At 41.3% G+C, this 22,823-nt stretch overlaps 2 protein-coding genes across 2 annotated transcripts in view; one reads left to right on the forward strand and one right to left on the reverse strand.

The window, feature by feature from the left end:
* Positions 1–1,238: 1,238 nt before the first annotated feature.
* TMEM215 (transmembrane protein 215) lies at positions 1,239–1,955 on the forward strand. Its single transcript, XM_072860766.1, has one exon. The coding sequence runs from the start codon at positions 1,239–1,241 to the stop codon at positions 1,953–1,955; it is 717 nt and encodes a 238-aa protein (XP_072716867.1).
* A 10,871-nt stretch (positions 1,956–12,826) lies between these two features.
* The window catches only part of LOC140651474 (atrial natriuretic peptide receptor 1-like), a 36,094-nt gene continuing 26,097 nt past the window's right edge, over positions 12,827–22,823 (reverse strand). Inside the window, exons 15-23 of the mRNA XM_072860948.1 lie at positions 22,157–22,261; positions 21,071–21,190; positions 20,094–20,187; positions 19,197–19,284; positions 18,295–18,434; positions 17,027–17,179; positions 15,996–16,094; positions 13,539–13,630; positions 12,827–12,988 (exon numbers count right to left, since the gene is read on the reverse strand). Of these exons, the coding sequence (XP_072717049.1) occupies positions 12,827–12,988; positions 13,539–13,630; positions 15,996–16,094; positions 17,027–17,179; positions 18,295–18,434; positions 19,197–19,284; positions 20,094–20,187; positions 21,071–21,190; positions 22,157–22,261 (1,053 nt within the window). The remainder of the gene's footprint in view (positions 12,989–13,538; positions 13,631–15,995; positions 16,095–17,026; positions 17,180–18,294; positions 18,435–19,196; positions 19,285–20,093; positions 20,188–21,070; positions 21,191–22,156; positions 22,262–22,823) is intronic.

Genomic DNA, 22,823 nt, shown 5'->3' on the forward strand with positions numbered 1-22,823 from the left:
TTACTCCTCTACATTGCTGCCACATTACATGTTGAAGCAACCTGCCTTAGAATGCTGCTGATGATAAGGCTCCTCCTGCCTTTCCACATTCCCACACATTTCAGATCCTTTCCTGTATTCATTCAGATGGTGGGGCTTACTTGGAATTAACCATCACCCCTGTGCATCAGAACACAAGAGACTGAAGACCACGATCACAGCTGATTTATGGCGGGCCCTAGACACCAAGGGAAACCCTGCGAGGTGCATCCCAACAGCTACATCCACTCTTGGAGTCTTGGGGAGGGGAAAACACCGGGAGAGGCTCTATCTCTAAGGGCTTCCCCCGGGATGAAGTTCAGCGAGCACAGCATCTCCGGCAGCCTCGTTCTCTGCTTGCAGCTAACTCGGGAAAGGGCGGTTCGGGGCAGGACTGCTCTCTGCCCGGGGGACGATGTGCTCCGCAAATCCCAGCCCCACGAAGGCTTTCAGGGAGGGGGGGCCCCGTGCAGAGGAGCGCAGACCCGGCGTTCCGCGGGGTCTGCCGGGGGGTCCGGGGCGGGCTGCCCAGACCGGTCCCCTCCGCCTGGGAGGGGAAGGCTGCCCGGGGCGGCGGCAATCAGGTGGGGGGGGAACCCCCCGAGCCTCCTCGGCCCACCCTCTGAAGAGCTGCCCCCCTACCGACCCCGCAGCCCCCCGAGCCGCGGCACCCGTGGGCGGTGCACGTACTCACGGCTGCTGCGGGGCTCCGGCGGGGCTGGGCGAGGAAGAGGAGGAGGAGGAAGGGCAGGTGTCCCTTGCGGCCGCTTGCTCCCCGCCCGCCGGCTGCTAGGACCCGCCTGGGCCTCTCTGCCCCCGCTTCTGCAGGGTGTGAGCCCCCCACCCCCGCGCACACGGCTGCACGGCCGTGCCCACGCGTGCCCGCCCTCACGCGTGGGAGGGCGCGGCGGGGCTGCCGGCGCGGGGGGGGGGGGCGGCCCTCCCGCCTTAGCGGAGCGGCCGGCGGAGCGCGGCTCAGAGCGGCTCGGGGGAGGGAGGAGGCAGGACGGCTCCCGCCCGCCGGCCCGGCCCCTGCCCCTGCCCCGGCCCCGGCCCGCCCTCCGGCTGCGGCTCCGCCGAGGGGAAGCCGAGCGGTGCCGGCCGTCGGGGGCCTCCGCGCCTCGCTGTCCGGGAAACTTCAGGCACTTGCCGGGGAGCATCCACCCCCTGCCCCGAGGGGCCGCTTCCTGAAGGAGAGCGGTCCCTTGCAGAGCGGCAGGATGGCGCGGACCATGAGACCCGACGACATCAACCCCCGGACGGGGCTGGTGGTGGCTCTGGTCAGCGTCTTCCTGGTGTTCGGCTTCATGTTCACCGTGTCCGGCATCAAGGGAGAGACGCTGGGGGACATCCCGCTGCTGGCCATCGGGCCGGCCATCTGCCTGCCGGGCATCGCCGCCATCGCCCTCACCAGAAAGACCGACGGCTGCACCAAGTGGCCCAAGAACAAGTGTCCGTGCTGCAAACAAGTCAAGGACCGGGATGTCATGGAGCTGCTGAGGACCCCCTCGGACCTGGAGTCTGGCAAGGGGAGTTGCGACGAGCTGGCCAAGAAAGCATACCAGGACAGGAGAGTGCTGCGGGGTGAGGACTCCGTGTCCATCTGCACCACGACCACCACCACCACCATGGGAGAGTGCAAGAGCCTCATCAGAAAGGTGGAGCAGGAAGAGATGCTGAGATACCTGGAGACCTGCTACCCAGAGATGCCGGGGAATGTGTTCGTGGGAGATGGCTCCACGTACAGTGCCTTGGAGAAGAAGAGCTCTTCTCCCACCAGGGACAGCGATGCTTCCCCTGACATTGAAGACAACATTTTTGTTGCTCCTAAAGACAGTATCATTGTCTGCTCTTACAAGGAGAACAGCCCTTACGACAGATACTGTTGTTACATAAACCCTACTGGAGTCAACTCAGACCAGGAGACCATAGTGTGAAAGATGCATACTTTATATATATGTATGTATACAAAAACTACAACTTCTTGATAGGGGATAATATAGCTGACTGCACTGCATGGGACATTCCTGATACTATTACAATTTAACCTGGTATGTGACTGATACTCAAACCTTTTGTGCCTGAAATACTCTTTCTGTAAGTAAACAAGCATGTTTAAAGGTTAAAGAATTCAATTAATTATTCATTTTGGAAAAAAGAAATTACATTTTAATTTTGTTTTCTCCCTTTCCCTCCCTTTTCTTTTTCCTGCTGCCTGTTGTACCCAAGCCCGTAGGCACACTGGCAGGAGGGCAGCAGTGGCTGTCAGCTGAGATCAAGAGCTGAATCAAAACTCTGGAGCTGTGTGTAGGAAAATGTGGTGCTCTATGGCTGGATGGGTCTTAGCAATAGTGTCACTTCGTTTTGGGAGGGATTGAGAGATGTTAGCATGCATTCCAATAGCTGGCTGATATTAGGGAGTGTAGAAGTGATTTGTCTCTCTTCCTTCTTCTTCCTGGCAGGATTTTATTTTCCTCTGCTTCAATGAATTGATGTGCTGACCCTGTGGGTTCTTCGGAAAGTCTCCTAGGAGCCAGATAGGCTCAGGGCTAATCCATCATCAATAGCATGCAAGGTACAGGTTTTAGCTTCATTCCCCACTGGTATTAAGTTCACTGGAATGTTTCTAACACTTCTGGATTTTATAGGCATACTTGACAAGGAGATTACATGATCATGACACAGTTCTTGCAGAGACTAGGAACAGATGTCAGTGGACTCAGGTCTTAAAAATATATTTCCGTACCTCTAAAGTCACTTGGGGAATAGACTTCTATGGGTTGTCTTCGGAGCTGGATCTGACTCTTCTGAAAATGTCATTTTCATGTGCCTTTTCTAAAACCCCAGATGTTTCTCTATGGGTGATGAATGGTTACAGTCCACTCAGGGGTCTCAAAGTCATGCTTTGCTGGGGGGAGGGAAGAGAGGACCTGGCTGACAGATGTTTTTGTTCACAGCTTATGGATACATAGCAAGAGAAATATGAAGTGAGTAATGAGGATTAACCATTCAAAATCTGAGCCTGCAGCTTACATACAGAAACACAAATCCTGGCTATTCTGTCCAACAGTAAACTGCATGTTCCATGCTGCGTATAAAAATCTTACCTGGCCTTTACTATGTAGGTAACAGAGATGTGGTATAATACGATGTGCATGCTGAGCAGCCACTCTAAGGGTTAAGCTCTTAGGGTAATGGTTACTAAAGCACAGAGTAATTTGCTAGCATCTCACAAAGTCCCAGTTCCTATAACTAAACTCTCACAACTCCAAAAAGTTCCTCTGTGATGGAAGTCTTAATAACTGTTCTTACTTAGCTGTTTTTTGTCAACCACAAGTTGTACCAGACAAATGTATTGAATTACCAGGGTAGGAAAGAAGAAAAACAGCCTTTCTTTTGTAGCAACATGAGATGTTGTGTAGAAAGGGGCAAGGAATTTTCCACTGAAATGAGCCAGTCTTCACTGCCCATGGAATTGTTTGGAAACTGAATGGAAACTTTATGCATCCACTAGTTTGTTTGTTTGGAAATTTAAGTCAAATCATTACAGACAACCAGTCTCTGAACAGGTTTCCAGAAGGAGGAAATACAATTTTTTACATAAGATAGTTTGGTTTCTTTCAGACCAAACAAGATGTTACCTCTTTGGCCAGGCTTTGGTGGTGCATCAGGATGCTATTAGGATAAATTCAAAAAATACTAGCTAGTTTGAGTCAGATAAAGCCTTTCAATAGGTGGTAACAGGCAGCTTTGCTGCTCTGGCATGCAGCAACAGTACTGTGGGAATAAACAAACACTTACACGTTGTACAGCCCAAGTTTTATCCACTGAGCAAAGGAATTCCACAAAAACAGACCCTCTCCCTGACATGTTCAACTCCCACTTCCACATAAAATCACTCAGTTGTTGTCAGGCAGATTGCCTCCTGCAGGCTTAGTCACTGCAGGACCTTATTCTGCAATGTACACAGCAGCTTTTTGGTGGCACTGGGAAGTCTTATTTCATGACCTCTGAAGCCAACAGCTAAAATACTGCTGATGAACATGATGAGGAATAGGGTCCTTCATCACTTTCTGTTCCCAAGGGAAGCAGGTGAGGGTCTCAGCATGTGCCTATGGGTGCTCAGCATCCCTGAAGATCAGACCCACCATGAGAAAACAGGCTACCAGGTAGCTGCATACTGCGTTTGCCGGGGTTGTGAGCAATCGCTTGCCTTGCGTAAGACAGCAAAGCGTCAGCCCGCTGGGAACCTAGATTTGTACAGTTCTGCAAATATATATAGGAAGAGGTCAAGTTTTTCCATTTTGTCTAGGATTAGATGTTCTCTGTCAAAAGTTATATGGGGTTTTACAAGGCAAGACAGCAAACTCTAGTGACAAATGGAATGGTAAATATATAACTTGAGATACAGCCATGCAGATCTGAGTCATGTGCTTTGTTCCATTCTTAGTGTAAAAACAAGAATGTATTAAAGCAAAGTTTAATGGGAGTGAAAATTTCCCACAACATAGAAAGAGAGATAAAAAAATGTATGCTTGGAACATGATATTTACAGGCAATGTCCTTCCTCCGTTCATTTAGCTGAAGTAAGATTTCATAACAAAATACAAGTTTAAGCAATATTTCTAGGCTAATCCACCATAATCCACTTAAGTTTTTTATTGAACATGTAGGAATTTGAAGTTAAAGAAATATATTAGTACTGACTCTGAAATCTCTTCATGATTTTTCCTTTCTTTTCTGCTAGTTAAGCAGAGAATGAAATGGAAACTGATTAATTTGGCCATTCTAAAAATAAGAATTTGTACATTTAAAAACGAAAGGTTTTTGTGTTTTTTGTTTTTTTTTTTTTTTTAAATAAAGTCAGCTTTTTAAATACACTATAGTTTTGCCAGTAGAAATCCACTGCTCATTTGATCAAAGCCTGACAGCAGCTTCCAGCTTTTTATGCAGATACCATGCCCAGGCCAGAGAATTACTGGGGCTTTATTTTCGTTTAGCTTGTGGTCTCTTCTGATGGCCACTAGACCGTGTAGGACCAGTGCTGATCTTGGAACAAGCAGGAATAATCATGTTGCTTTTCAGGGGCAGCTTCTAGTCCTGGGTCTGAATTTGGCTTCAGGATACCACAACTTGGGCTGTGATTCCAAGCCGTGACCTGGAGATGAGAGTTTCTTTCTGTCCTTGCTACCTTTAAAACACCTCTGGGTCAAAATCCCAATTCTCTCCTCAATGCTATCCTCCAAACAATGCATGCAGTTGTAATGGAACTCTGTTTGTGGGGTTAACACCTGGTCTCATTGAAGTCAATTGCCACGTATTGCTTGGTCCTACAGTATGAGTGGCAGGGCATATATCAGCATTTGAAGAAAACCAGTGGTTTGGACATTCAGAGAAGGTTCCTAAGATATATAAAATTTATTTTTAGAATAGCATTTGCTACTGCCATCAAAAAGCTGCTAATGCTACAATGGAGTTTACCGTCTTCTAAGAAACAATGTGATATGCAGATCAGCTGTACACAGGGCAATTTTGTGTTGCTTTGTTTAAATTTCTATTGCCATAAATAGCATTTTTACAGTCATAAAAGCTGATCACTTTGCTTTAACAGAAAAGTGGGAGTTTTAATCAGTGTGCAGTTTGTCCTCCTGGAGCCTTAAACAATAACTGGTCCTTTCTGCCTGGAACCAAACAAGTGGGAGATGAGTGTGCTCAGGGTGTGTGTCCCTCGGGACCCGTATTGTATTCTTGATCTCTGTTCTGCAGAAATGTGGTGATCTTCCACAGGCAGTTCCTCCCCATCCGATCCAAACTCTCTCCAGTCCTGGCTCCAGTAACTATTTATTATGTTGTAATTAGCAGAGTAACAGCCACTATGACCCCCTCTCAGCATTTCTCCTGATACATACCAGACTGTTTGCAGAGTGAGCTCCTGCTCTTGGCCGGGGTGGTAGCATCTGACCCTACATCATCCATCCCATGTAAGCAGTTTGTTGAGACTAAATTGTCAGTTCTTGCAGCGCAGGCATGGGAGTTTGCATCTCTGTGTAACACCTTTCACACTAAAGGTGCTCTAGAGGTGGGTTAGAGATGGGTGACTGTCAGGCCTCAAAGGCACTTCCAGCCTGATTTTCATGAGCACTTAGGGACTGATCTATTTATATGCAGAGCACAATCTGCACTCAAAACTTGAATCTCAACACATTGCCAGTAAAGCCATATTGCTAGAGAATGCAGTTCTGACATGGGAGATTTTCTGAGTCTTGGAAGGTTTCTGTGTAAGTTTCTAATATCAATCATATTAAAACGTGTAAAGGAGTTTCCTAATATGTAGACTAGAGGAGTTTTTGTGACACATTCTTAACACACAGCATGGGGCGTCAGCTGCAAAGCAGCTCATGCTGAGCCCATTTCTACTCTGCAGCCAGTCTGAACATGCAATCCCTACTGGGATGATGGTCGGCAGGTTTGTTACTTCTCTGGTACTACGGACCCTTTTTATGTCTGATCTTTAGAAACAACACAGAGAGCGGATCTAGAATTCACTTTTAATGCTCTCTGACAAACTTTAATCAGTAAGCATTACCTTTAATTTATCAGTCCTCTCAGTGGAGGAATTCCAGACCCTTTATGTCTTTATCAGGCAAGGAGATCCATCTATCATTGGTTTTTAAATCACGGTTTAATTTCTGTTCAGAACAGTTGCATGGATTAGCCCTGACTATCCTATTGCCAGATGCATGCAGAAGTGTTTGTGTTTAATGTTTTTACTTGCAAGCACTGCCCCATGCATAGGTGTATATACCTTACACACTTGTTTGCAAGAGCAGGTCACAGAACACACAAGCATAGCAATATATTAATTTGAGATCTGCTCAGAGGACCCCTCTGTCTTTCTGACACCTCACTCAAATTTTCTGCCTCAAGCCTATTGTTGCAATTTAAAATTCTTTCTGTCCTTTAGGAGAAGAGAATTTTTCTAAGAACTCCATTGTGGCTCTTTAAGGACACACAGTTCTTCCAACAGGATACTCAAAGTTTAAATGTCCCAGGACTGTGTTTCATTATAACCCCTGTGAAATCCTGGCTCCATTACCAATCGCAAACAAATTTTCCAGTGCTTTGCATTCAGCATTTCCCCAAAACATTGGTAAAAGCCTTGCACCCTTGGCCAATTCTGACAGATTAAGTACTAGTATTTTTTCAACCTACAGTTTCATTACTTAGGGAGTGGAAAAGGGTTAAATACTTTGAAACTCTGGCTCTGTACTTTGTTCTAGTGAGGGAAGAACAGAAAAAGAGGTATTATTCATGAAAGCTAAAGAGACCAAAAAGGCTTCACAGACAGTATTTCATTACTTTGTTAGATTAACTCTATTATATTCTGTTCACATAGGCAGTATGTTTAGTGCATTCTTCCATATGTGTAGCTTCTCTTTGGTAGCTTACCCTGAACAGGTTCCCCAGGTAAGGACAGAGAGTGTTTTTCTGCCTGGAGGCAGGATGCAAGAGCTACAGGAAAAAAAATGGTATGTAGTCGGGATCCGATGCCAGGAATGCTGATTCATTTTCAGATCTCATCAAAACCCTTATTTGCACAGCATAGTATTTTACTGTGAAATGCTGTGATAATCATTAGCAATTATGCGTACTCATGAGCATAAGGATGCTACTACAGTATTTGGCATTCACAGGCTAGGAAGTACCTATTCTATTGCCATTGAAATCCAAGGCAAATTTCACAAAGTTGTAACAGTAAAAATTTCATGTGGAGCTTCAAGGTCAAACTTAGTACTGTATGAAAACTGTTAAATCCAGCACTAGAAGTTAGTTCCAAAAAGGATGCATATGTGCTTAAGACCTAGTGCAGTGGAAAGGTGAGGTACAAATACAGAAGATGGGGTAGCTTGGTTCCCTGTCTGAACCAGAGGACTGTGGTTAGTATACTGTTGGACACTAAATAACATCATGTAGTCTCATGCATGCTCACTGGAAGGTTTCAGTCATTAGGGTTCCCACACAAACCAATTCTACAAAACCCACTCTCTCACATTTCAGACTGATTGTTTTATATCTGTACATCAGAAAGTGCATTTTAGCAAATTCTAAATCAGGAGGAGAGGGAATTTTCCTCCTTCTGTTTTTGGACAGAACATTGCAAATTATTTTATATTTGAATTCCAATTTAGAATGTAATATTGTACAATCCAATGTTTTACACTGACTGGTGTGAAGTAGGGGAAAATTCAGATAGGAATTAGGAGGACAGAGTACTCATTAGCTGAAAAGCAGATGGTAGCCAGCTGGAAAATAATCAGAATAATCTTCCATAGCCTTGTCTTTTTACTGGTCTGAAAGGAGAGCCCCAGAAAGACACTCTTAAAAAACCAAAGACTCTTACTATTGAGGTCAATTCAGATGGAAGGGCTATTGATAACTTTTGGGAGTCTGAGTGGGGTGGGAGAGAAAGATGTTCTACTTGCTGGGGAACCTCATACCAATCTCTTCTTCAGACATAGATCTTCAAGAGACCCTGCATCCTCTTGACCACACAGTCAGGCTCAACACTCACACTATGCCCTTGCACTGTTTGCAACGAACACCTGATTTCGTTCCACTTTTCTTCAAGTAAATTAATTTTTCTGGTTTGACTAAGTAGCTGTAGGAAGAAGCAGATAACTCTTCTGTTTACACAAAAAGAATTATGGAACTGGAGACCTTCTGCACATATTGATAACAAGCTAAATAAAAGGTGTTTGCTACCTAATCTAGGGGATAAAGACTAACTTTTTGGTGGCAAAACACAGTCTTTTTCCAATGCCAATGGTTTGATTAAAATCTAGGAAGTTTTACACCTGGAATACATTCATCATTTTTTTTACTTGTTGGTATTTTTTAAAATATTGTGGTTATTCAATATATTCCTCAACACTCAAACTGAAACAATATAGTGAAGGTTTGTCAAGCTAATTAAAGACTTTCATAAGTCAGGTTTTGTGTTGTGTGATTTATTTAATGTACCTGCCTGCATCCTCACCTGTATGTAGATAGAGCTGCGATAAACCATAATCAAAATGCACAATCTTTCCATAAAGTCACCACATCATTAATACAGTATTGGTATCCTTTCCATTATTTTGCATGAGCGTAGGCAATGAATGGCCACTGAGAGAGGAACTGAAGTCATCTATAAAGTACACATCACCTTCAGTTCTTCAGCTCTATTATTACAATTGCTTTCCCATTTTCTGGTAGGGGTAGAATCTCCTAGGAAAGGAGGAACACATCACATATTTATCTGTACAGACTGCCATTTTAGAAAAGAATGCTTGCTAGATTAGCTGACTAGCTCTATGTCTGGGATGTGAATCTCTGTGGATTTAAAGCATCTCACAGATGAGCACCGTGATAGTTATCATACTTCAGCTTTACCAGCTGATAGATGCTTTCCTGCATTGTCAAGGTCATCAGGACTTTAGTCAGCAGCTACAGCGTTAGCCACAAGCTTCCTTGCTACATTTCCTCGGCAGTGAGAGATACCAGGAGCTGTAACAGGACTCTCTGGAGATCTGAATTTGCAGTAACATCAGTCACAAGTGCCACCCCACACAAGGATATAGATTTAGAGTGGTGAAATGGGAGAGCAGTTTGGTTTGCAGGTGCTATAAAGACCACCTGCCCTTGTATATGAAGTTCTGTGCAGAGCACCACTCTGTGTTCCCTTGGTGGGTTCAAAAACTGAGATGCTTGCACAGTTCAAACCTGAGGCAACAATTGTCAACAATTTCGTGTCCTTATACTGGGTATTGATTTGCACTAACGTCTCCCGATACACTTATATTTGTAGCCAGACATGTTTTACATATATATGAATACATAATTCTCTCTATATTATATATATTCTTATACATACGTATAACTGTGTGGCCACAACAGTGCAGAAAAAAATTATCTCTGCAGCTGTGCCATCCCCAGGAGGTAAAAGTAAGGCACATCTCGCAAGCGTTATGCTGCAACCACCTTTGCTGAATTTGCTGTGTCATACAATCTCTAATGACTGCTGCATTGTGTCTAACTTCTAGCAAAAATCTGTGTAACCAAATAGAGCTCATGTTCCTGAAACTTTCCTATTGCTTCAGTAGTTGACATGAAATATGGCTGTAGCCATTGACTGCATCTATCAAAATGCCTGAGATAAATCTTAAATACTTGCCAGTTGACTGAGGACACTTCAATTTGCATCTATAACGTTCATTACCCTGTACTTCTATCTTCTGGAGGAAGAACAGTCATATCATTATAGTCATCAGACAAACTGACATTAATAAGGACTACTGCTTGAAGTCTCAGGATAGATACCATAGATTCAATGGTTCTTAGAAATAATCTAGTTCTCATCCTGGAGATGCTCTGTTTGGGGAGAAGATCAAGAGATAACAACAAAACAGAGAGGTAGGCTGACACTGGCGTACTTCAAGCTGTACCTCTGTTGCAGATAACCACCAAACTCTAAGACTCTTGAAGTCAGCAAGAGTCTCTCTACTATCTTCAACAGAATTTGAATGCTACCCAAGGACATGTCAGTGGTGAAGACTGTCAATCCAACAAGCTTGCTAATGGTCACTCATCACTCATTTCTACTTAGAAGACTTTAAACTCAGAAGACACTCATTTTAAAGCTTTTAATTCTTAAAACAACACTAAAATAAAGCAAAAGAGTTAAAGCTGAAGTACTGCTACAGATGAACATATAACAAAGAACATGCTTTCACATTCACATTTGATGAAAGACCCTACGATATGCACCTTTCTAATAAAAATGTAAAAAATTCTAACTCATTAAAAGAATAATGTAAACTATATTATACATCATGCAGCGCTATAATAGAGCAGAGAGTTTCACAATATCACAATAGCATTTGGATAAAGGAAATGCTTGTATTAAAGGACATCTCTGGGTTCTGGATAACTGAAAGGTTTATTTTGCTAAGATTACAAATAAGGTAACTGTACCATGTACTAATACGAAATTTAAAAATAGAGAAAGGAATCTTTTAAGTTTAGAAAAATATGTGAAAACAATTAAAAAAATTAATTTAAAAAAATTTGGCTGGACTCTATGTTGGGATCTCATGTGACAAGATCAGCTATGTGTATGTTCCTTGCTGAGATTCTGGTCCCATTCAAGTGGCAATATTCCCACAGACTTCTGAGACAGAATTTCACTCAGAATGTTCTGTATTTTTCTGTGGATTTCAAATAAGTCTTCCGTAATTCAGAAGGATTTAGCTTTCTACCTCTATTAGGCTTCTCTGAAAAATCTAACGTTACCACTGCATTTACTTCCCACAGAAGCTGAAGAAGGACTGTAGTGTGACTCTCCTATTACTATTACAGAGCACATATTCAGAATTAAATGTATGCTAACTACATGGGAACATGGACAACTAGTCAGCTTCTTGTATAAGCTACATAAATTTATACCAGAAAAATTGTACCTACGTGTGTGTTTTTGTACTTGTACCTAGAATCGGAGATAGACTGGAGGGTAAGGGAGCAGAATAAGGAGGAGTAAATGGTGCTATGTCACTCATAGTCCTTCATTTTCACCTCCTCCCAGTTAGCTTTGGCCAGTCCAGTTCACATTATGGTGGAACTGCTGTGACTCTAGGTATCCTTCCTTCCTCTAGTTCATGTATCTAAGTCTGTTAGACTGTTAATCAGTTCAACTGGACTGGCTAAACTCTTCAAAATAGATTAGCCCTGAAAGGTAATTTATTGCCATAAATAAAACCCTAAAAAGTATAAACAGGGTCCACCGTAAAGATGCTTTGTCTTTAAAGACAGTCAACACCAGCGATGCTTACAGAACCATGCTCATCAACAGATTACTCCACTTGTAGTGATGGGTCTCTCTTTACAGGAAATGCTTGCTCAGGAATGACCTTTTCTAAACTGTGTCCTAAATTACACAGTGACTCAGAGGGCTGCCTGATTTCACAGTCAGACAGCTAGCCAGCAATAGTAGGTTCACCACCACTTTCGTCAAAGCAACTCCATAATATAAGCTAATGTTAAGGCAGTTTTTCAGAGAAATCCCAGAGCAGCCAAAGACAAGAGCAGCTGTAATGGACTCTCCTCTGTAATGGCTTTCATTTCTCTCCCAAGATTTTCAGATCTGTGTACCAAGATGGCCGGTATCACTAAGTGTTGACTCTGTGGAAACACCCTGGACTTTCTTCTTAATTCTTTTTTCTATGCTCCAGGCGATGGAGATGAAACAGAAGCACGAGCACAAATTCTCATTTCAATTTGTATCCACTCTGATTGCACTGCTTCATTCTCCTCTTTCAATGACCCTTGCTTTCTAACACAATACACATCTCATTTTTCCCTTTCACAGCACAAAACCAATCACACCCACAAAGTTTATCATACCACTAAATAGCAACACTGCACTGCCTCCTTCTTTCCTGTGGGAGCAGCTTACAGGCTGGAATGTCCAGCCAGCTGGTTTTGAAGTGATGGAGGCTGCTGGCAGGGGATTACCCAGCAAAACCAAATCAACAAGTAACACTGGGAGCTACCTTCCACCCTAGTAGCTGGTGGGCCAGTCTTATGTATCATTCCTCAAGATGAGTTTTTGCTGGTTTGTATTTTTCCTGCCACAGGTGGAAGAGAGATACCTGTGAATAAAGTCAGAGCTAATACATCCACAAGGCCAACTATCTCTTTTCTTATTTTCTAATTCAGCAGGATGACCTAACAGACTGAAAGCAGGATGGATGCTGGAGTTAGTGAGTGGCTACTAAGCGGGACTTGAGAGAGAATCACTGGGAAGGACGCCTGGTATCAAACTAAACGATGCTCTGTTGAGGTCTTGAAGAGTCACAGAAGTCCTGGTGACTGCCTTCTGGGTGGCAGAGGCTTTCTTACCTTCAAGCCAGTATGTTACCATGTCTCCTTTCCCCTAAGGAAGAAAATGAGTCATGGGGTTATAATACGACCCAGCATTTGTGTAATAATCTTCTTATTACAACTCAAAGCAAGTCCCAAAAGGAGACTGATATGCCTGTCAGCCATTTTACATACAGGAAAACTGAGGCATAAAACTTTTCCTTAAAAGATAGTGGCAGCACTATGGACTAAAACAATTCTTTGAAGTCCCATCCAAAACTGGGTTCAGAAGTATGTTAGTCCTCTTATGGAACTCTTACGACGATTTATGATGTCTCTGAATGACCTTTTTTGATTTCAAGCGGTTATGACAAAGTGACGTGCCATGCAGTACTTCCAAGTTTGGCTAAGTCCTTCATCTCTGAATTATCAGGGTTGTCCCATGAACAAGCCCATAGAATTGGTCCTGGTTTAAAACTTGAGCCTCCTCTCTTCAGGGACAGGAAATAGTCTAACCCAAGGACTCTGAGACATAGAGGACTGCATGAGTTAAAATTCAGGGACTCCAGAGTACTTTCACACTCTCCTCTCTGAAAAGCTGAGTATAAATGTTGCATACACACCTTGACTTGTAAATTCCCACGGCATACTAACACATACTCTCCAATCTGCTCCAACAGCTGGTATGCACTTGAACTGCACTGTATTTTAAGAGCTGGAAAGAGAGACAATTGTCATGTTATCATAACTATTTAAACATCTAAGACAGATCCATCCCCCTCTGTGTGACAAAGACTTCAAGACTCATTAATGAGCTCCCCTTGCTGTTTTCATGTCTTTGCTGTCGTTCCTCTGTTATTTGAAATGTTTGCACACCAGCTCCAGTATCCTGGCGTCTTTGTCAGGGCATCTCAGGACAAATACGTGGCTGTCAACACACACTACTCTTCACATCCTGCATCTAATATTATTTGTCTACTCTTCATAGCTGCCTAGCTGGAGTTACTGACAAGCACCCTTTTCAGCTTGGGAAGAAAACCATACATAGTTCTACCTCCTGGTCAGTAAAGAGCCAGCGCTTTCTTTGCACATACAGTTTTCAGCGAAGTCTAAACATTAAAGAAACTGCCATCCTTGCTCTGCCTCCAAGCCCATAAATAAAAACAGGAGGACTAGACAATATTACCATAATTCCACTATTTTTTTTTAACAATGTGATTTTTCCTTAGTTGAGAAGTTATCTTCATGTAAACCCTGGTGTCTTGCCTTCTGCAAATGATGGAGGAAGGACCGAGGAGGAGCACAGATAGAACAAATTCTGAATATTCCTACTTTTGACAGAAAGCAACATTTTGCCAAAATTTGGAAAATTACCAAAAAAAATCCTGGGTTTTTTTTGCCTTTAACATTCTGCGACACAGAGTAAATCATTATGCTTCTTTGTTTGAAAAAGATCCCAGATGATAGTAGGACTGGCTAAGATTGTCTTATTGATTTTTCTTCTATCAGAAAATAATGGTTTTGTAATATCCACTTTTTTTTGTTTGCTTAAATGTTTTTTACTGAAAGTCTCAAAACACTCCCTGTAGACCAGGAATTCTGAAATATATGTTTCAACATATCCATATACCTATCTCTGAAATACTCTTTCCAGTAGATACATGATATTTTAACTGGTCATCCTGCTTGGGAACAAGACACTAGCACTCAGATTCCAGCTGACAACAATTTTAATTTACATTGCTAGTAATTAATTAATCTATTTTAAAGTGATCATCTTAGGGTTAAAATATGTTAATGTAATTTCAGATCCTCACATGTACCTTGCCATAGAAAGAGGGACATAAAAGAAAGACTTAAAAGGTAAGAAGCTCTGGCTTTACACTTAAGTTTATAATGTTGGTGAGCCATGTGAAGAATAGACTGGCGTACAGAACAAAAGATGAAATGGGAAGAATGACGGAAGCAGATTTTGAAGGCATTAGTTTTAAAGCAGTTCAGATGAGATGATACAAGGAGCCTGAAAAGGACGAGGAGAAAGAAAGAAGTTATCTGGGAGACTGACAGAAGGAAAATGAAGCTATATGTATTCCACTCAGGCTAGCATTTGCTTTGGAAAAATGTTTGAAATGGTGAGAAGGAATAGACCCTGGTTCATTCTCAAGTCCCCATGCTAAACCTTCAAAGCCATCATGTAGGACCACTTCTCTGCCTTTCTGCCTTGTTTTTAGTGGATCATGATAGATGTTGCAAGCATCACTTTTTATCAGGAAATTAAACTTGAAAACACCTTGGATTTTGCCTAATTCGAATCCATTTACAAAGCATTGCAATGTGAGCCATAAAACTATTCAGCTTCATTTCATGAATGAAAGAAACAAAAACAAGCCATCAAAGTTGTTTCACCTCGAATCACTCCCTCATCCTTTTTTTTTTTTTCCCCCAGTTCTTGTAGATCAGGCTAAAGTATTTCAGAATTTGAGGTTCAAATGCTCATACTGGCTAAAGATAAAGGTTGCTAAGTAAACATGGAGCTCTGTTATCTCCTGGGAAGAAGTGAAAGTGAGGCTATCTCCAATATTTAATCTCTAGAGATTTCTGTCTAATCTCTTTGCTGGAGGACACATGTATAATCTTCTATACTGGTTAAAGACAGATGTAGCTCCCATGGTGTCCTACAATCTCTTGTGTTCTGCATTAGAGGAAGTTATCAGCGAAAAAGAGGAGTCATGAAAATATTTTTACTATAAATGCAGCTGGGTGCCAGGAAGAAATGGAAACAGTGAACATATCCACTTACCTCTCATTTTATCTGATTCTTACCCTTTTTTATTGTAGAGAGCTTCAAAGACATGAAAATCCCTCTCTGAGACTTGAGGAATGAGGGGATCTTGTTACAAAGGTTGTAGAGAATATCACTGGCATAATTTGCCCATAGGCAGACTGGACACAGAAATCAACACCCTCTTTACAGGATTTGCAGTCATTTAAACAGGACAGGACTCAAAACTCAGCATAACATTTTTTCAGAACTCATTAAGGCATGGTCAAAACCACATATGCCATTTGTTCCTTGTTACCTTCACTGGTAGATTCCATCCTGGAAGCTGTGTTCACAGTATCTCCAAATAAACAATACCGTGGCATTTTGGTCCCAACAACTCCAGCTACAACTGCCCCTGTTAAAGAAAAGAAAACAAGATCTTTTGTGGTTTTAAATCACGTAATCAATCATACAGCCTTCTGGCTGCTTCCTACATTACCTTGTATCTCATTCATTAACAAGATTAAGACTGAGTGTCAGTATTGTCTTATATGGGTTATACATCTGATTTACAGATGCCACCAGCTTCCAGAGCCACAGAGGGAATTGCAAAAGGGCCTCAAAGGAGAATGGTGGGGGAAGTGACGATGGGATGGAGGTAGTGTGCATGAATTAAAGCACCTGCAGAATCATGTTTCAGCATGACAACAGAATATTTTGAGGGGCAGTGAGATTGACGGCATGCCGTCAATAGGAGTTGTGCACACAATGCTCACTAGTCACATGGAAAAGCAGGAAGAGGAAGTAACCTGCTCCTGCTGAAGGCAGAAAATGAGCATTTTGATTCCTTCATGTCAGCCCCAGGGGATTTAAAATATAGAAGATATGATCTCTTGCTGAGACAATGATGTGAGCTGCTTAATTTGTAGATGCTGGGCTGCACAGCACATGTCCAACTCTGGCTGTCTATCGAGAAGGAGTTGCAATCACACATCAGCTTAGATCAGGGGGCTGGGAGTCTGATAGTGAAGGCTAGATCAAAGAGTCAAGAACCATCTCGCTGTTTTGAGATGAGAACAGCTGAAAAGGACAAGTTACAGACACAGAATGGCAGTCCTCACTCACATCAGCAAAGGCACTGGGGCCATGTGGTGTTTCCAATGTTGTATTCCACGTTGTGTTCCCAATATTCCAGGTATCCAATAATTTATTCTGTTGGGATGACCTCTATGAGGTGTTCTGTCCCATGTCAAGACGTTAACTTCATTTTTAATGGAGAGGAAATGCCACTCCACAGAAACATTTGTTAAACCAAAGGAGGATTCTTTTGCAGCCCTCTCAACGTACCTGAATGGATTCCTGCTCTTATCTTTAGGAGGGTGTTTGGCTTGTGTGGGATCTTAAAAGTCTTGCAGACATCTAGAAGGTCTAAAGCCATGCTTGCGATCTCACCGGCATGAAGGATCCCATTCTCTTTGGGTACTCCTGACACCACCATATCTTAACACAACAATATAACACAACTGTGTTAGTTTTCAGCATTACACACAGATTTATCAAAGGATGCTGCCTAAATTGGAAAAAAATAAAGCCCTATTCCTGCATATCCTGTGGCACAGTTGTGCCTGCTGAGCAGAGAAAGCCAGAAACAAATGAAGGGTAGGGCAAGAGCTCATGTGTGTAATTACCCTAGCTCTGAAAAATGTTGGATCTCCTTCTTACTTTTCCATAAGATTTATTGCCTCCTACCCTTTCTTCCTCCCTCCCTCCATTGAGGGTGCTTGAAGTGGGACAGGTAGTGGAAAACCGGCTGTTCAATACCTTTTGTCTTTGGGCAGATGTTATAAAGAGAGACAATTATTCCCACTAGGCATTGTCCTATGCTTCCTGCACTGACTGTAGGAGAAGAGACAGGTCTCTTCAGGATCCCTCAGGTGCCTTTGTTCAGGAATTTTATGCTCCAGAATGTGCTCAGCCATGTCACAAAAAAAAAGAGTGGGGGTTTTTTTTCCACATCTCTTACAGGATTTCCTGTCTGTCTCATGCAAAAATCCTGCTAGATTCTGCTAGGTTTTTGATGGAACTCAGTTTTAATGGTAGTCAGTCCCCAGCAGATTTCCATGGTAGCAAATAGAAAGCCATTTTCTTAAAAATCCAAAAAGAAGAGGCAGCCAAGCCCCTACAGAGTATTAGAAGAGAGAAGGTTGTCATGGTCTTTGCAAAAAAGACAGAAATAATAAAGCTTATGGAAGGTAAATCTTTCATTTGTGGTCCTGTGAAACAGAAGTTGCCAACTGGGATTAATCTGTTGCCAACATTTAAAGTCAGACCTTACAGGTGATAGGAACCAAATAAACAGCAGCGATAGTTTCCTGAACTCATTTGTCCCAACCACAACATTAATCAGTCATAGAAATGATGAAAGGAATGCAGGAAAATGTTCCTAAAGCTTGCTAGGGCTCTGCTAGGACTTCTCCCCAAATTGTTTTGTGTGGTCTTCCCAGTGGTAATAAGCTTTCCAAATCTCCTTCATCCATTCTTCCTTGTCATCAAATCAGTCTCTATCCAGATGAAATACCCATGCCCCATCATTGTCCGCAGCTCAAGGAACTTACAGGCATCTCCTATTGTCTCCACCTTATAGACATCATAGTTATCTATGATTTCATCAAAAGTGGTATAAAGCTTGTTCAAGAGATCTACCACTTGGTAAGGTGTGCTGCTGCTGGAGAGCTGAGTGAAGCCAACAATGTCACTGTTAAAACACAACAGAAAGAACATACTCATCCACTGTGTTAACGATTGCAGACTGGTAATCCTAAACACATGGTAATAATTTCTCAGTGGAACTAACTCAACCTTCTCTTTTTTAGTATTTCTTTCACTAAGCATCTTAGAGAATAGTTTTGTCTTCAAACATTTACTTAAACTGAAAACAAGACTCCTTCCATTTAAAAGGACTGACTGACCTAAGTCTTTTTCCTTACCAATGCAGTAAACCATTTTTTACAGCTAGACTTTAATCTGCAACAGGCTAAGTAGTCTTCAATTCTGGGTTATGTAAAAATGAAAAAGGGAATTTAATATCTATCCCCTTATGACAAGTGAAGACATGCAATTTATATATTGTTTCATGCACACATAACAAGTCAAAGACTGTAAATCCACGTGGAATGTAAGGATAGACAAGTTTCCTTTACACAGCTAAATGCTGGAACCTTTACTTAGGTCTATCTTAAACATATATGCATGTGTGTGTAGCACACAAAGTGACATGCTGCTGTGTGTTAGAGCTCCACAGTAATCTAATTTTTTATTTAAGTAATTACAATGAAAAAACGGAGACGTGTAAGAATTTTGAAAGACACTCATTTGCAGAGTCAAATGTTGCCACCTGGTACAATAAATGGCAGTTTAGATAGAAATTCTGTACTCAGTTAGAAGCTTCACATCTACTAGGAGCCTAGAAGTTTCTTCAGTAGGAGTCAGTTCTAGTCTTATCTTTCATTTTGTTTACCTGAAAAAGATGGTGGCACTTAAGTAGCTTTGAGCTTGTGCATGTTTTCCCTGCCTGAGATCATCTGCTACTTGCTTCGGCAACATACCTGTTGTAGAAAGTAGAGCATTGTTACTCTTTTGCCATAGATAAAAGCACACAATAAACAGAACATGTTTGTTTAAAGGTATAAAAGCAACGTTCGTAAATGTGAAATATTCTGAAGGTGAAAGCACTCTTTAGAATCAAAACCTGCTCTGTGGTAATGTGAGAATTCATGGTAAATCTCCCTGATAACAAGCCCAGGTTTTTCAGATGATCCATAAGTTTTAGTTCAAACAAACCAATATCTATACATTCCAAGTCAGAGTAAGGTTAGATTCTAATGGTGTGACTTGGGATATTACTAACTCCTTCTTTGTCAACTCCTTGCTAGTGTTTTCTTCCTGTATTAGGTTTGTTTACTATCTCTTCTCTCATTTTTTAATCATCTTTATTTCTCCTATCTTGCACTTTGACACCCTTTTCCTTTTTCTCTCCTATGTGTTATACCTGTTCCTTTACCCCCTTTTTCTTTCAGAATTCCAGAAGATACACTGCCATTAAAAGTAACCTCAGTCCAAAAGCAATTCCCCAATATTTATAACTATACAGAAGGACTGCCAAGCGAGATCAAAGTGAGAGCACTATGGATTCTGGAGTCATAGCTCTCAGATGACTGCACTGATTTTTAGGGGGGAAATATAAAAAATAGTTAAATATCTTTCCAGCTTTGCAAGGAACAAGTATATTAATTAATTGCCAACCAGATGTTATTTATTAAATAATCATCTATCAAAGTGTTTCTCTTTGTAATTAGACAGTTAAAATTAAATTATTATTGAGAAGAATATCCAGTATTTTTGCTATTTAACTTACTATACAACAGACGATCAGTCTTCTGTTTTTCATGCATTAAATCCTGAGTTCTCTCAGAAACCAGTATCTCCAGATGTTTGCTATATTTCTCCATCTAAATAACATAGAGAATTGCATAAAATAATCCTTTTACTGAAACAGATTCATAGTTCAATAGGATCTAAGCATTTGAATGATTCTGCTTTGAAAACATTCAGATAAGCAAAGGCTCAGATCTGAAAGAGCTAAAATTTTGAGAAAATCTGAGAAAAAATTTTCTTATAAAATCCAAAGATCAGATTTCTCCCTAGATAAATTTATGATTCTATATTTGAGATTGTTGCTTACACTTAAGAGGCAGAAGCCAATTCCAGACTTTTCAAAGTTTGTGTAAACATTAGGGGTCAAATCCAATGCAGAGACCAAGCTGCAGACATGGATTAAAACATGTTACCAAAACCAAAGGTATCTAAGTCTCAATCTTTTATCAAAAGCTCATAATGCTGTTTCACAAACTATCCTGCTATGCTATGCTATGCTTTTTGCATCCTTGCTCTGTGTGAGGCAACAGGCTGTGGAGGTGGGAGTCTCTTTTCTCTGCTGATGGGCTTAAGATACTCTGCTCAAAATGCATCTGTAAACATGCTATTTGTGGCATGCAGGGATTCTATACCCCCAGTACTGTAAGATCACCACCGAGCCACTGGAAAAGGGGAATATAGTTTCCTGTGAGTGCATTAAAAACCGAACAACATTTGACTGAAGAAACAAAAGTGTTCAGCCCCAAAGAAGTTGAGAAAGTTAAGAAAAACTGACAGAAATGGAATGAGAAGGAAAGCTGGGTCTCAAGCAGAACTGCAGCTACAATCAGCCCACCAGACTGTGGATTTTCTCATCAAACAAGGGGTATGAGATCAAAAAACAAACCTGAAGGACAGAGGTGAAAGTTATTGCAAGTGAGCAGATTGACTTGGATTGGATTAAAAAACTAAATTTACCAGAGTCATCATCATGTCAACAGGGCTAACTTTATTAGGATTCATCTTGTACAACATTTTCTTGACTTGTTCAAATGTAGGCCTTTGGGCTGGATTATTTTTTCTGCACCTTCTGATTAACTGCAGCAGGGAAAGAGAGTGAGAAAAGCAAACAGCCTTTTGTCATTCCAAGCACAGGCAGTGTTTCTAATTAATACTACTATTTTCTGTGCAAACTGCATATGAAGCCCTATCTGCAGCTGGTGGAAAGTGGCAGAGCTATACTGAGGTCTCCGGAGTTCTACAGATTTATGCTGAATGAAGGATGTTAGTTCATGAAAATGCTGCTGGGGCAAATAATGAATTAGATGCTCACATTCCTTCTGCCAAACACTGCTTAAGCTCTTGTCTTGTGCTTTAAGACAGTGTTATGCTGTTGGAGTCACATACTGTTTTCAGGGGACTTGTCTGTACACAAAATTCACAAAAGATTAAAAACCCAACTACTTCTTAAGAATGTTAACTCCCGACTAAAATCCAGTGCTGCTTATGAGGTTGCTTGTTACATTTAGGTTGCTACAAACCACCAGAGGTGAATTATATTAAGCCGAAACAAGGATGCAACAATCTTCTTCTGCTTTAATTGAACTATGAGTGGGTGTACTTTGTTTTATTAGACAGTTTGAGGCTACTGAACACATAGACCTTTTGCATGAGAATCAAAGCAAACTCATACTTTGCCTGAGACACATACTTCACTATTTGAAAGTCCTTTGCCAGTAAGCTAAATAGATACTACTAATATAAAATATGTATGGAACTCAACACTTTATAATAAAATGAAAATGCACAAAAATCAATGACTGAATATTAAAAACATTATTTATTACACTGACAATTTGCGGGGACAACTGAAGCTTTTAATTTGTCAGAATTACTGGTTTTTTATTAAGGATATTAAAGCATTTCATTGTGCCTTGTTTGAGATGTACTTTGCTTCTGGGTTGTTTACATTCATCAAAGGTAATATTGCCATAAAACTTCTGTGACATGACTTAAATTCACTTCAATAAAGAATTTTTGTATACAATATTGTATCTTACTCACCTCTATGTAATCTGTGGGACAAGGGCAAGAATTCTCAGCCTTTCCTGAAATTAATTCTGCCAAAGGTGGGCACCAAGAATATTCAGCTGAATGCACATCATCTTTCTAGAGAAAAACACATTAAACGATGTTGAAACAAGTGGTGTGTTTTTCATACCGCCCATTGAAAATATATTACTGTGATCATCTTTAGTTTTATGACATCTTCCCTATCACTTCCAGATCAGCTTTTTTACCTGTGAGTACAAGGGAAAAAAAAAAAGAATGTAACCCAGTCTGAACTGGGTGGCCTTGTCTAAAAGCTTTTCCATAGCTGAAAGACTTTAATCTCAGTATTTATATGAGGTAAACAACTTCTGAAAGAAATGAATACCTGGCAAGATATGGGGAAACTTTTGAGAAACCACAAGGTCTACATTGGTCTATTATCACAAACTGTCAGAAATGGAAGAATGGCAGTTTCAGGTCTTCGTAGTTAGAATTCTTGTTAAGCAAATTATTGCAGACAGAACATGGTTACGTATCCAGAACATCTGGTTTCAATTTCAAGGCACATTTTTTGTGTTTGCCATCTAGCACTGATCACAAGACATGTGCAAAGAAGACATTTTCCTTATGGAGATCAGCTTATTTGCTCTTCTAGCATATTTTTACCACTGCAAGACTC

The sequence above is a fragment of the Ciconia boyciana genome, chromosome 4 (assembly GCF_034638445.1).
Source record: "Ciconia boyciana chromosome 4, ASM3463844v1, whole genome shotgun sequence".
NCBI lineage: Eukaryota > Metazoa > Chordata > Aves > Ciconiiformes > Ciconiidae > Ciconia > Ciconia boyciana.

Coding starts and splice junctions, on each gene's coding strand:
- TMEM215 (XM_072860766.1), top strand. CDS start 1,239: ATGGCGCGGACCATGAGACCCGACGACATCAACCCCCGGACGGGGCTG.